The 15,523-nt window shown below is 36.2% G+C and overlaps 1 protein-coding gene across 3 annotated transcripts in view; it reads left to right on the top strand.

Annotated features, from left to right (window-relative positions):
* GSTCD (glutathione S-transferase C-terminal domain containing) overlaps nt 1-15,523 on the top strand; it is a 45,083-nt gene that overhangs the window by 26,441 nt on the left and 3,119 nt on the right. For all 3 annotated transcript variants that reach the window (XM_083862006.1, XM_083862005.1, XM_083862004.1), the window contains 6 exons: nt 6,209-6,324; nt 6,533-6,577; nt 6,958-7,086; nt 9,513-9,646; nt 11,417-11,447; nt 15,344-15,413. In XM_083862006.1, coding sequence (XP_083718132.1) covers nt 6,209-6,324; nt 6,533-6,577; nt 6,958-7,086; nt 9,513-9,646; nt 11,417-11,447; nt 15,344-15,413 — 525 coding nt within the window. The remainder of the gene's footprint in view (nt 1-6,208; nt 6,325-6,532; nt 6,578-6,957; nt 7,087-9,512; nt 9,647-11,416; nt 11,448-15,343; nt 15,414-15,523) is intronic.

The following is a 15,523-nucleotide window of genomic DNA, read 5'->3' as shown; positions in this document are numbered from 1 at the left end:
TAATCAGTATATTAGGCTTGTGAGAAGTAAACAAAACATTTGATTCTGGTTTCCTTGTCAGCCAGTGACATCTTCATTTAAAGATATTTTGCAGAAAGTGAGCAACCCCTGCCTCCCAAGCCTGGATGTTGTTGACATTTGGTATAATATTGTGTGAAGGTAGAACAGCACTCCTTTTGGGGTTAGAGACCTTTTCCCACATTTAGTACAGCAGAGGTTGCTTTTCCCTTTCCTTTATTCTTCCCCAAATGTTTTATATCATCTTTCACTTTTTAAGTTTTGTATTGCTGTGCTTTCTTCCTCACATCTTAAACACGTTACTGTAAGTGAGACGTGCTTTAGGGCACTTAAGGAGCATAAGAGACAGGCAAAATATCTGACTTGATGGAATCTTGACCCTAAAAGAGGGAAGGTAAGGCAGAAAGGTGAAGAAAGAAGAGTGGAAGAGAGGCAATGTATGAATTACATGTGCAAAGAAGTGAAAGAAGGGTGATTGCAGTCTTTTTCTTCTGCCCATAATTGTCATGATATTTTGAAACAAAATAATACCCTAATCTTTGGGATTCTAGAAGAATAGTTTGAAAGTATGAATCTCAAAGGCTTCAGAATGAGAAGAAGGGTAAACAGATGTTGTCAGTCAGCTTAAATGTGTAGGAGCTTTGGAACTAATCTAATGTTTTGGGAAAGGTGCTGACACATGATTTTTGTGAGGATTGCTGTTGGCAATATTATAATGTGAAAAACCTGGAAGAGGATGGCTGGCAAATACATACTAGTGTGGATAGTACTCATTAATTTAAGTACATATAGAGGCTTCATAATCTAGTACAAAATAGTTTAAAATAGTATAAATAGTAGATTAATGTGTTAACATTATGTTAAGTGTTTGTTTTCTAGTTTTCTTTTTGCTGAATATTTAGAAGTTTTGAAGATAAGCAATTGGGAAAAACCAAACAACAAATATTTTTAAAGTAGAACACTGGGGACCTCCACAGGTTCAACAGGACATTCAGGGGGACCTCAGCATTAATTTTGATTTCTTTTTACTATCTGTATGTCTTTATGGCTTTTAAAGGTGCCTTACTCTTTCCTTGCTTAAAATACCTTAAAAAAGAAAGAGACCAAGTCCCTGCTTAGGCTGTCAGGGGTCAGTTTCCATAGCTGTCTGACCTTTTTAGACACACCAAGATAGTGTATGTGAGATGTAGGGGTTTTTTGTGCCTGAAGTGATAAAACTATTTTGCACAGCTTGCCTTAATAAAGAGCAGATTGGTTAGTAACATCAGGAGGGACTCCTATCTAAAAAAACCCCATAAAATGCTCTCATAGAGTGCAGTTGTCTTTACTGTCCTTTTGATTATTGCCCAACATATTTTAAATCATGCATCTTAGCATTCTCGTCTACTCCCTTGACTGTAGCTAAAACATCATCACATTTCATCATAAAAAACTTTATGTAATAAAAAATGATGTTGCCTCTGGGATTTTCATTTCTGGCCTTACCTGTTGACTCAAAGTGCATGCTGTACGTTCTCCAGAGGGCTGGTTTATAGGCTAGTTCATTTGTAATGTTTAAGAGGTTTTGTTTGTTTGTTTTGCCCCAGCCCAATGAATGCTAAGGCCGTTTTTACAATATGTGCACAGGAGTAACTTTAGGAATGCTTCACTCATGACCGTGTGCATTAAAAAACCTACAAGAATTATTGCAGTCTCTCTTTGTAAGTACAAAACCATTCTGTTTGGTGCTAAAAGCTTTTTGACTTTCTTGGCCAGTGTCACAGTGCCTGGAGAAGGCCAATGAGGAAGCTGAACTGTACATATGTTGTGTATATGTGGAGTGCAGCACTGGGACATAGCTCAACAAGCAGTGAGAGGCCCACACCATATGGAGTGGTGTAGCACCCCACAGGGAACCTGGGCATTCCTAGAAGTAGTAATACAGACAAGGGAATGGGAGAGAAAGGAATTTTTGTTTACCCCTGCAGTAACAGGGCTTAAACTGCTCAGAAAGCAAGCACAGTTGCCACATCATCCTGTATTAACTGCATCTTTCTGCTGCACCTTGTAGATGTGCCTTTTGAAAAGGCATGAGGATTTAGTTCTCCTGGTGGTATTCAGAGGTCTCTGGCACCTCTGTCTTCATAGCACATTGTAACTGTGAGATTTCTCTGCAGAGCCAGAAAGTATATACTTTCCCACCTACAAGTTCCTGTTGGATATACCTTGGGACTAAAGTCTTGGTAGAGCAACAAGATCAAGAGAATGAAAAGGAAAAAATTAAAGTTTGCTGTAGTTTACTCTAAATAAGAAAAAGGTCCAGCATAGAGCTTAGGCTGCTAGGATAGTTGATACTTCATGATGCTTCAGAGTGGGTTTTTTTTTTCCTTTCTGATGATTCTTTTCCCTGGCCTTCCAAAATGTGAATTAGACTATTACATTGCTGAAGGTAGGATAACACTGAAATATCTCAACATAATGAAAATGCTGTTTAAATACCTACTTTAAAATTTCATGAAGCTGTTCTATTTTTCAATGAGAGTGATTTTTGAAAATTCACCTGTTTTTAAGTCAGTTGCATTAGGTTTCAAAGGGTTCCGATGGTGTGGAAAATGTAAAAGCAGTGAAACTTTTTTATCATTTGATGTTTTCTTTGTAAATTCCAGCAGGTTTGGTATCCTACATTATCAGAAATACTTTAATGATCAAATTCGACTGGTTTTTAAAACCTGCTCTATTAGAGGCCAGCCTTTGAATTCTGCATTCAGGTCAGAGCTCAATGATTGACCCTTAAGGCTTAACAAACATAGTAAAGAAGTATATTCTTCGTAACTCAGAGGCAGACTGCCATTGACAGATACTTTTTAGTCTAGTATCACTCAAATGGCCAGACTGAGTTATTTCAGAACTTTAAGGGAGTTGAACATAAGGAAAACAATTTATGCTGAGCCTGACAAGTGGAGAGCCAAGGTCAGTGTCATTCTACAATCTAGATTGTATTATGGAATTGATTAGAGACATTTTGTGGTGTTAATAGTTTTATAGCTACTCTGGAGTGAAAGTCTGCTTTATTCCCAAAGCTGAAACCATAAGATTGTAACTCTTAGCTTTTAAATGGACAGATTTATATCAGTGAGGAGGCATTCAAGTCCCAATACAGGATGTGGTCTGGCTTCTCTCTCAACAGCCATGCTCGCTGGGTCCCCTGCTTTGAGTTATGCCCAAGTAAATAAGCCACAGACACACTATTTGCTGTATTGAATTTAAGTAGTGCTCAAAAACAGTATAATCTTTTTGCCCAATCAAAGTTGCCTCCCTCTGCTATTATAAAAGATAAAGGAGAATTGAGACGCATTTGCCTCCTGCATGCCTCTTTGCCTTTTGTGATGTAGTGTGTATTTCAGACTGTGATTCCGCTGGGTCTTCACCAGGGCATAGTTGGAGATGATGATGAGACAGTCTGGCCCATCTCCTGATACATCCTCTCTCTCCTCTGGTGTGGTCATGCAACAAGTAGGAAACAGATGCTGCTGAAAGCTAACAGGTTGCTGCTTGGGAGGGAGAGGAAGGGAGAAAGGGCAGTGCAATGAAAAGGAATAACTGGAGGATGGTCCCAGGCTGGAGAAGGGGAGGGCAGATCTTCAACTTTCAGCTGGCCCACACAGATTTAATAAAAGTAGCTAAAGTTGAAGAACATTGTTCAAGTAACCAAGGTGACCAATGGACCTCAGCAGGGTTATTGGCTTAGCTAATTGTCTTTATTGCAAGATTTAGCAGAGTTTGTCAGAAGAAGGTGGTATTATTTTTGACTGTTGAGAGTATTTCTTTGTAAATAAATATCAGCTGAGGTGGATTCCTTTCATTTTTTTGAATTCTGCTTTTTCCAGTGGTTGCATGGGAACCACTGTACCACTATATTAATGTGAATAATACTTGGTGTAAACACAAAGCACCAGCCTGTAACACAAAAGTACAGCAACCCCCACAACAAAGAAGCAAATAACACCCCCCTACCTGCTAAAAGAGTTTAGCAGAAGATACTGTGTGTGTAAGGAAATAATTAGAATATCCTGAATTATCATAAGGAACTACCATTTTAAAAAGTGCATGGGTTTTGGAAAAACTTGTTCAGCTTAGTATAAAATAGTAAAACTGTGTCTGTTGATTTGTACTCACTGAGCCTTTTTTGCTGTACTTAAAGAGTATAGCAATGAATACGCTTCCCCTGAATTTCCATGAAAAGTAGACTCATCATTTAAATTAGTTAGCCAAGACTTATGTAAAGAGATACTTGTGCTAAAACAATAGAAGCATGCAATCCTACTGTATGTAATAGGAGAATGCACATACTGTGTGTTTTACGTACGTGTCGGTAGCTGCGTGTTCAGATGTACTGTGATAGGACTTGAAACTTGAATAGGTTTTAATTCTTAGAGGTAATATATGGGGTTTGGGTTTTTTAAGGGTACTTTAGTGACTTTTCAAGTTTAACTTGAGAAATATGAAAGGATTATTTGAAGACTAAAGGATTATATGAACTTGAATGCTGACCAAGGTAATACAGAAAAGAAGGGGGCTTTGCTTTCTGAAAAGTTAATATTTATTTGTGCCAAAGTGCAAGACCTCTGAATGCCACAGAAACTTGAAAGATCTGCTTGACACAGGCTGAATTAACACTAATGTTGGATTTGTGAAGCCAAATAAAATATTTTTGTTGTGATTGTTTATTGAAAATTAATTTTTCTGGGACTGTATGGCAGTCTGTTAGTTGGGTTCTCATGAAAGGAGCAAATCATTTCATGGAGGCCTTTCAACGTTTTGTATAAAAATGTCAAGTTCTTCAAGGTTTTGCCTTGTAGGGCTAAATTTCAAACTACTTTTCTTATTTTTCTTGAATACAGCAATTTACATTGTTTACTATTACAGAGCTTGTGAAATGCAAAGTAAACTGTAGTATTTTTAGATGCAGAAGTTTTAGTTGAATTTATTGCCTGTTTGCTGTGATGGACTAGTTAGCCATGCTAAGAAACATTCTCTGCAGGCCACATTTCTGTAATTCTGTCTACCAAGCTCAAAATACAGAGGTAGAGCAGGCAACAGACCTGTTGATTCAAGCTTGATTTTATCCATCTTTCAAGGGAGTATTTACTACTTATTGCCTGCACAGTAAAGGAGTGTGAACCTTGTTGGTTGGTGACCATGAAGGGTTAATTGCTGGAGTTTTTGAAGCCTGTAGGCTAAGTCTTTAAAAATTCTTTTTCTTATTCATTTAATACTCATAAGGTTGACTAATTGAGTACTAAGTAGTGGATCTGTTTTTGCTGATGAAACCTGTTAATATTTTACTTTTAGATTTTTAGGGACCCTAGAATCTATTTGCTAATTTTGCACTGTATGAAAGTTTGATGGTGTTTTCAGCAGTTGTACTTTATATTAAAGAGTTGTTTCAGTACTTTTTTCTGATTGTGAAGATGAGCTGTCAATATCTATGTCAAACTCTGCCTTCTGAACAAGCAAAAGGAGCCTTTAATAGGTCTGTCAGCACTCAGCCCCATTGAGACAAAACACAGCCTTACAGATATATAAGTGCTGACTCAACAAATTCATTATGTCTGAAGCAACTCTGTGTTGGACTTTACCAAGCACATTTGAAAGAAATTAATGGTTTTTCCAGTTCTGGTTGTTACAGATGTGATGGAAAGCCAGTCTTTGCTATGTAGAAATAGTCACTTTGAGAAGTAACTCCTTGCACATGCAGTCATTTAAATAAATAGGGCCGGTTAGTGTGAAAAGTAAAAATTTACAGTAGAAAGAGAACAAGTTTTAAAACCAAAATGCTTAAGGATAGTTATATAGATAGAGTAAATGAGGATTTATTTTGACAACCTTACTATGAATGTGTTTGAACTGTGTCTCTGGGCATGAATCACAGGATTGGAGGAGAATTAGGCCAGAGCTTACATAAGTTTGATTGCTTTACATTGAGTTTGTTCTTAAGGATGCATTAACAGCAACAACTAGAAAGTTAATTTTGGAGAAATACTAAATATTTAATATGTTAAATATGAATTTATCTTGAAGTGGATTAAGATGCCCAAGTGTTCTAGTCATTTTTAATCTCAGCTATAAATTACATTTGCAATGCTTTGCAGTTACCCATATAAAATTGTCAGTGTTGAGAACTGCTGATCATTTTCTCTGTCATCCCCAGGAAAGATGTCTAGAGACCGGGCTCTCAGGAAGCAGCAGCAGCTGAATAATTTGGTAGCAGCAGTGACAAAGCTTGCGAAACCTGGAGATTTGATTGTGGATTTTTGCAGTGGAGGGGTAAGGTATATTTATGTGGTGCAGTTTCTTTCATCTTTGCAGTTCTAGGTTGTTGCTGTCACAAAGCAAATCAGAAGTGCAAATGTTGAAATTTTAGCTGCTTTCAAAAGTTCTCTCATGGGTACAGGAATGCTCATCATGTAATGAGTGAACAACAGGGAACACTGAAAAGTGACTCAGTTTCTGTTGTTTGTTTTTGTTTTCACAGGGCCATGTTGGAATTGTTCTTGCTTATATGATGCCATCGTGTCAGGTAAAGTCTCAATAAAAAGATTTCTGGTAATCATCTTAAAAATATGTGTATGTGGAGAGGACACATAGGAGTCACAGTTGTCTCATACAGAGGACTTAGCTTTGAAACATACAAATTCTTTAGCATAATCCCCAAATGTGTGTGGCGCTTTCCAGAGAAGACAAAAGTTGTAGGAAAATATAAAATATTTTCAAGTTGATTAACATTGGCAAGTATTAAATGCCTTCAATTGTTCCTGGGCTTCCAGGAATGTTTTGTAGATCTCAGACTCTGCCACAAGTGATTCAGAGGTGTTCTCAACAAAGTTTTCTGCTTGGTAATGCTGTACTTTGTTTTCTCAATGTTATTTTGCCTTACCTTCTCCTATGTGTGAAATCTAGGTGATACTCATAGAAAATAAGGAGTTGTCTCTGATCCGTGCTAAAGACAGAAGTGATGAACTAGGTTTAAACAACATTTGGTTCATACAAGCAAATTTGGACTATTTTAATGGGACTTTTAACATTGGGGTAAGTGATTATAACTTTTCCACTTCAAAACTTCAGTGTCTGATTAATTATTCTTAAAACAACTGATATACATGAAAGAATAAAATTATGTCTGTCCTTACAGACCGTGAAAGTAAATGAGATTAGTGTCCTGGCTAGAATTTTGCAGCCCTAGTGAAGAATAAGGCATAAATAGTATTTTGTAGCTCTGTAAATATTCCTGTCATCTAGTTTTTTTTTTTGTGCTGTTAATAGCACAAGAGCTGTTAATGAACCTCTGTGGCAAGGTGCAAGCTTTCCATGCAAGGCTGACTGTTCTTTAAATCATCTAAAAGCCTGTTTTGACTGTAGCTGAGGATGGGTAATGTTGAAAGCTTATGGTACATGAACAGTTCTGTTTAACTGTTAGGTTGGTTTATTTAAGAAAGGAAAAGAAATTTAGTACAGGAGAAAGAGGAGAGAATAAATGGTTTTAGCCCAGTCCTTCCAAGTGTAAATTTCCAGTTCTCTAGTTTTAATTTCTGTGCTACATTGTCATATAAATCTCAGCACATGAACTAGAGACCTATTTCAAAATATCAGGATCTCATAAATAATACACTGAATTGTGTGTACAAAATGTTTGATAGTTGTTTTATTAAATAAGTGTCCAATTTTGTGGTCATTGGAATTCCTGTCTTAATTTCTGGGGGCCTATTTTAAAGATTAATATAATGCTAACCCTGTGGAGTCATTATTTAATAAAAAAAGTATTATATTCTCTCTTCAAGTTTTGTGACAAGGGAGATACTGAAGTATATGTCAGAAGAATTCACTTGGAAATTCTTCTTTTCTGGGGGCTTTCATTTCCAAATATCTGCATTAGTCTTCACATTTTATTTTGTTTCAGATAGTGAGTTCAATATATAGGGTATCCTGAGAAAGCTTTGTCTTTAATTTTATTTGGGATTTTTTTTAACTAAATGGGTTCTCAGAAAGCCAAAGAGGAAATCAGTTGGTGTAACAGGTCATACAGGCTCAGCAAAGCTACTGGTTTATCTGATACTCTTTTAAGGTCTCTTTTTTCTGCAACCAAAGCAGAGAGCTTTGTTTTCTACTTGGATAGATGAGGAAGTAACTATAATTACATTCCATGATAGTCTGATACCTGTGATGTTAAACTAGTTTGTTGTTGTTGTTGTTGTTAAATTCATATGAGCAGAAAATTTCATTGTGAAATTATTTTCGTGTTAATTTTTTAATATTCTGCCTGAGACAAGAATATTTGTTTCCATCTGTATGCAATTACAGTTCAGTTGATGATTAATGGTCTCCTCAGCTGAGCTTACAGCAAGCAGACTGGAAACAAAAAAGACTTTGTTTTAATCTATATCTGAGAGCAAAATTTTATCTTCCAGTTGCTCTACCTTGAAAAACAGCTTTGAACCTTGAAATCTGAGCTGTGCAGTCTTAAACCTCTTCTCTGAATGTACAGTGAACAAAAAGCAAAGCAAACAATGTAGTTTTAAAAATCCACACTGCTGCATAAAATCAAAAATGTGCCTCAAAGACGTCCTTATTTAAGTCTGCACAAGGCTTGCTCTTTGAGGTACTGAGCACATGGGAGGAGGCAGAGAAGGTAATGCCCCACTTCAGTGATGCATTTGGCGTCCCAGGTATAGATAGGAGAGAGCTGCCTGTTCCCTTGCAGTGTATTGAGTACTGCAGTAACTTTCTTTTCTGTAGGAGAGCAGGAAGAATTTGGGTGCAACCTGTGTGTTGCCCAAACACGTCAATGCTCGCAGGTAGTTGTGATCAAATGTTACTTTAGTTTTAGTTAGAGTCCCTCACTAAGAAAAATAAATAAAAGAATAAGGAAGAGGGGGAAAATAAAGGAGAGCAAGTTGTATTTGATGCCTCCTCCTATAGGTTTTACTAAGGACTTGAAAATCAAATTATCTAAATTTATGCATATTTTTTTCCTTTAAATGTGACCTTCGGCTATATCTGTTTCTTCTCGTACTGCTTAGTTAAAATCCAGTTTTGACATAGTTCTTTGTATTTCTAAATCCTTTTTGCTTGACAAAAACTTTTGACAAATCACCACTTAGTATTTCTGTTACTATGTATTCCACAACTGCTATTTTTCTGGAGATTTGTTTTTAATTTATTTGATATCACAATGAAGCACACATGCCTTTTGAATGCTTTTAGTGAGTGACCCTTCTTCAATGTTGATTCATTGTTAATGATATAAACCCTAAATTTTCCTCAGCATAGGTATATGAGGGAGAGGAATGAAAAACTGGAGAATTAAGGACCAGGCTGTTGGTGTAACAGCTTTAATTGCAAAAAAACTTCCGTGTGCATTTAATTAATTCGATCAACCAAAAAAAAGCTGGATTGTATTTAGAATGTTCCAATGATGAATTTTCTCGTTTCCTTGGTTGTTGTTTTCCCTGCTGTAGGTGGCCCTGCACGCCTGCGGGGTGGCCACAGACATGGTGATTGAGCACTGCCTCAGGGCACGGGCAGCCTTTGTCATCTCCCCCTGCTGCTACGGCTTCATTCAAAATACAGTCAAGTTCAAATATCCACGAAGGTAAACTAAAGCTTGCAAGATAAGCCCTAAAATATCAACTTAAGTGAGGGAATAAAATCCTAAAAGAGTATAGAATTAATCATTTGAGGGTCATTGTGAGTGACTAGGCTAAGCTGATTTCCACTTACGATGAAACTGTTTCCTCCTGTTTGTCAACCCATCCTCACAGACAAATTGGTAATTCCTGGATTATTTTTCTCTGGATTTTTCTGTTCATGGTTGAGAAGACTTTGTACCATCAACATAGTAGATACAGTATCTAATATGCAGACCTTCTATGTTAAAATCACAAAGTTAATAGAAAACTCATGAAAATTACTCCAAGAAGGGGAATTGACATTTTAATGTTGGAGGAAGATGTAAGCAGTCAGTTTAAAGAAATGGGTCTGCTTTATACCACAGTTTACTGCTTGTGGGACGCCTTTGATTTATTCCCAAGTAGATAAGCTCTCCTGTGTTTCAGTTCATATTTTTAATACTTTTTCAATGGATTGTGTACATATTTTGTCTTCAAATCTGCCTTGTGGGAGATACTAATATGTCTTATGCTTAAGAATTTTAATGCCTTTGATATAAATAAAATGTAAAAGATAAGCATAAAGTGGCAGAAGTTTAAGGTTAACCTCAGAAGGTTAAACAGCCTTCTGAGTCAGAACTAGGTGGAGGAAAAGGGTTGTGTTTTGGTTTCCTGGTTTTTTTTTCTTTGTTCATAAAACTGAGCTTTGCATTTTGGATGTCCAAGATGAATTAGGTTTAATTCTACTAGGAATTACATCAGTGACTTAAGTATATATTTGCTAAAATAAGAATCTGAAACATGCAGTCTTAAAAGGAATCAACAAATCTAAAAATATATTATGCATTCATATGAGATATTTTTCATACTTTTCTATAATATCAAAGTATTCTGGCACAGAAGTGCATAGAAAATAATTATTGATAACTTGTCATTTTGATAACCTTTGCATTTAACTGTTCTTTCTTAGTCAATTTGATACTTCCATCTCTTTGTGTGTGTCCCTTTTGTTTTCTCTTGTGACACAATAAAACAAATATATCTTCTAATGAAGAGCTAATAAAATTCCAAGCCTTCTAAAATTAGGAGGCATATAGTTTTTCTCAGTAGATTTGTTTTGAAATTGGCTGATTATTGCTTAACTTTTGACCAGCTACATTTTTAGACCACAAAGACTGCAACTGATCACTTAGAAAACTTTTGTTGCTGTAGATGCTGCAAGAATGTTTGTATTTGCTAAAATTTTGAATCTGAACTCATAAGTATTTGAAAAAACTATCAACCTGATCTTGACCTACATTTTAGAGTTTGCTTTTTCTTTTCTTCCTTATGTTATGTGATCATAAAACATGATAGCCTGGTCATATCCCCATACTGGCTGTGATCTGTGCTCAGTGCCATTGTAAAGACCCTTTAGCTTTGGGATACAAACAAAATATATTTGTGTATTATTAAATATATGTAAAGTGTGTGTATGACAATGAGAAAATCACAGTATGTACTTGTTATATGCCTTTATAATGATTTAAAGAGAGAATTTTTATTAATACTAGGGAAAAAACCCACCGCTAAATACACTTTCCTAGTGAACTGGAACTGTGGTTGGTTTTGGTATTTTTTAATGCCTTTCTATATAATACAGATATTACTGTTGTCTTTAAAATGTGTTCAAATATTTAATGATTGCTTCTATTTTCCGCCTTTGCTGTTTTTAGATGTTAATTTAATTTATTAATCTATTTATTTTTTTTCAGTCATCAGTTCAAAGAAATTTTGTCCTACAAGGTATGTAAAAGGACAGAAGGAAGATATTTATGGGCAGTTTCTTGCATTTCACCAGATCTTCTTATCAAATGAAATATAGGTGGTTATCTTCTAATTGTGAGGAGGGACATGTGTTAAGTGCAATGTCCATTATTAATGCAGGTATCATTGTGTTTTCTCTCCGCCATCCATTTTAAAGGTTTTTTTTATTCAATAAAATTAATAGTTTCTCCACAAAAAACCCCTCTTTTTTGTCATAATATATAAGTGAGCCATTCATAAGGTACTTCAATGTGTATCAGTTAAAAATTACAGGATAACAATTTGTTTAGGTGTTACATACAACTGTTGTAATAAACATTAGATTCCTCCCTCTAATTTACATCAAAAACATTGGACATAGTAAGTAGGAAGAGCTTGAACAAATCAGCAAGAATTTAGTACAGTATTTATATTTTATACAGTTTTTAAGATGTTGTTCAAAATTATTTTTAAGATATTAAAGTGTGTTTTGACTGAGCAGCTGGGGTCTGTGGAGATAATCTGAGAGAAATGTGGGAGAAATCATCACTTAAGCATTCAGATCTGACAGAGTGAGGGCTAATGGGAGAGTGGAAAAGGACAAGAGCAGAAAGGTGGATAGCCGAAAACTGCTTTTGTTTAGGTTTAAGTTAAGCTTTGTCGTGTGAGTTTAAACTAGTTAGTAATGAGCAACGAAAGAGGCACTTAATGTGGCATGGAAACAACTTGTTTCCTTTTGAGAGAAGCAAGGTTATACAGAAAAACTAAATTTACTAAAATTTATTAAATTAACAGCTCAAATCCTAGACAGGACTCTTGGTTTTTACAATATAGAAGTGATTTTTGGAGGTGCAGAACAATTCTTCGTAACAGAAATATGGAAATGAAGGAGAATATTCCTAATATTCAAATGCTTTTGGGGACAGTAGGCAGTGGTAAGATAATGTATGTGGCAGGAAAATAGGTATTATCCTTTCTAATGCCTAAATTAGAGGAGGTTTTAAAAATTCAGAAAATCTCCAGTCATCTTAAAAGGGAAGTTCAGTTATCTGGTAGTAAATGCCTACTGACTGAGATGTCAAAAGCCACATGATGGATTTGAAACTGCTATTATTTTTTTTCCAAGTTTAGTGTTCCTTTCAACATCTTTAAGATACAATCACAAAGAATTCAGGTTGAAGTTCAGGAAAAAAATTATTAACTATCACTATTAAACCTGGTGACAGTACAGGGAGAGATGGTGTCAATTATAAAGTCAAGGATGCCTAGATTAGGATAGTGTGTATAATCTCATCGCAACTCAGTGATTTTTTTTCCTAATCTGTTAATCCATGGAGATTTAAATCACGGGGTTTTGTCAATATTATAGAAGCTCTGGAATTTTATTATTTGTGTTGCAGAAGGGCACAGGAGTCAAAGATAAGGCTAGAAAATATTGCTGCTCTTAGTAATGTAACATTCTGTACAATTGGTCTAGGATGGTTGGTGCCTCAAATAATCCTAGTTATAAATAACTGCTGCTATGCAGCTAGCTGTATGTGTTTTTATATTTCATATTAATAAATTCTTACAGGTTATTGGCTAGCAGCCAAAGTTGCCATGTGTTAGCCAGACATTGTCTATGTCACCCACTCCGGTTCCCATTTTAAATTAATTTCTCTTATCTTGCATTTTAGTGAGATCTAAAAAGACATCCAGAAGTCTGGCATTTCCAAAACTTTTTTGATGAGAACATGATGTTGTAATTCATTTGTTTATAGTTGCAAGGAATAAGGTTATGATAGCTGTAGATTTCTACTATGATACATTTTGAGACTCTTGTCAAGACACAAGGAGAATTGGAAAGTAGGACTGTATAAATTTGCAAATACAACTTTGGAAATTTAATAGAAATTGAACATGTGGGTGTTCTAATGTTTATGCATGCTTTGGGAAGTTTTTAATCATTATTTTAGAAAGGCTTTTCTTATTTCAGCCAAGAGGGAATATGACAATCACTGTGTCAGGGTGAAACAATATAGTCATACCAGGCTCTAGTTGATCTTTTTGGATCACTCTCTAAGAAGCCAAGAATTGGTGTCAGTCCAGATTTTCAGGTTAAGTGACAAGACTTACCTTGGCTCTGGTCTGGTCCAAAGAGCTGGAAACTTGCTGTTGCAGAGAGCCAAGTTGTATTGGGTGCCTGAAGGCTGGTGAGGAGTTCTGTGCTAACATGGATCTTCTCTCTCTCCTCTAAATTCTCTTTTTCTCTCCAAGCTGCCTGTCACTGCTGCTTCTCTTCTAACAGTGGCCACATTGTCCATGGCACCCCTTCTTCTCTGTTCTTCAGTAGTCATGTCTGGGTTCAATATTTTCAATTCTTTTGTACTACAAGAATAGCCACATTAGAACTGAACTGACTGAGTGTAGCATGTTTAAGGCCTAAATGTGTTATGACATGTTCTTATTTACTTCCATATTTTTTATGAAGCTGTGAACTGGAAACCTTCATGTCAATGAGCTGTACTAGGGAGCAGATATCCTTGCATCAAGATATTATAAATATATTTAAATGAGTAATATTTGAGTACCAAGCAGTGATAATATTTAATTTATAATATATGGGATTTTTTTTTTTTTTTGCAGTCAGGTGTCTATTCATGAATTGGATAGAGTGTACTGAGGGAATTACCATCTTGATTTAATACGAAGGCTTTTTGTGGAGTAAAGACTTGAATGTTTATGGCCTTCTAAAAAAAGCTGGAGTTAGTATCCTTACTTCAGAATATTGAAAGAACCTGAAGTATCCCTCAGTGAAGTTACTCTCTCCACCTGTTACAAGAACTAAATCTTTAAAATCATAATTTTATATCAGGCAAGAATAAAAAAATTCTTTCTGGTGAAAGACACATGTCCTTGTTTCAGAACTATAGCTCTGGAAGCTTTGCTTAGGAGAGCACTCTGTGTTGTTGCCCATTTCTGTTTTCTTACCATGATATTGTGGGAGACTTGGGAATGTTGTGCGATTCTAAAATGGTTCTGATTTACTCTGCCCTGTAGTGAGCATTGCAGCTGTCCCACAAAGCACGGCTGTCATCAGAGCAGTAATTCCACTGCCACATCAGCAAGGCTCATGCTCTCACCAGCAGGCTAACCTGCCTTCCTTGGCTTGGCTGGTCTTTGAGGAGCCATTGTGCTGGCACAATGGGGCTGTGGGCATTGAAGGCAAGGGAGGATGGGCTCTGCTCCTGCTCTAAGCTGGGAGCCAAGTGCACCCTCCCCTGCACCATCCCCCTGGCTGACTGGGCAGGGAGAAATTCTTCTGTAGAAGTCTCTGCAGAAAATTTTAATGGAACAGGAGTAGTTTGAAAGTAAACTGTGCTCCTTTTGATGGAGGAAACTTTCCTATTCACAGCCACTTATGTTTTGCGTTCAGAATCTGAATGGATTTGGCAGGGCAGAGGAAATTTGACCCACCAGTCTATCTTGGGATTCAAAATCACTGCTTGGGAGAAATGTTCAAATCAACTGTTAAAGAATTTTGTCTTGGCTGCTTATTGATGCAGGGAGGCTGCCCTATTATGACTATGCTAAAAGATGGCTGTGTTGCTCATCAGTTATTGAAGGCAAAATTAGTCTGCAGGATGTCTTTGAAGAATGCTGTCTTGTATACACTGCATCCCGTTCAATGGCTGCAAAGAATTAGAAAGTTTAGTAAGAAACAAATACTCATGAGGAGAAATGAGACAATGATTATAAACACTTGACTTATATGCATATTTGCAGTATAAAAATTGAGATTTCCGCACAGATTATTTTAGAAATATTGTCTTCAACGTGGTAGCATTTCTGATACTTCTAAGCATTTAATCAGATTTTTCTTGATTAATCTTCTTTTTTTTGGTCTTTTTTTATAGGAGCACATGATCCTTTGCAGATTTGCAGATCAGACAGCTGTTCAGCTTCCACCTGAACGCAGGCTAATTGGTATGAATTTCTGCAGCTGTTGTGTAAACCATCCCAGTAATGGTTTTAACTTGCTACATAAAGAAAGAAGGAGGACATTTACGAATGGGGCATTAAGTAAATATATTCAG

This window comes from Zosterops lateralis (assembly GCF_965231275.1).
Source record: "Zosterops lateralis genome assembly, chromosome: 5".
Taxonomy (NCBI): domain Eukaryota; kingdom Metazoa; phylum Chordata; class Aves; order Passeriformes; family Zosteropidae; genus Zosterops; species Zosterops lateralis.
Note: the sequence above shows the minus strand (reverse complement) of the source record. Positions and strands in the feature narration are given on the sequence as shown.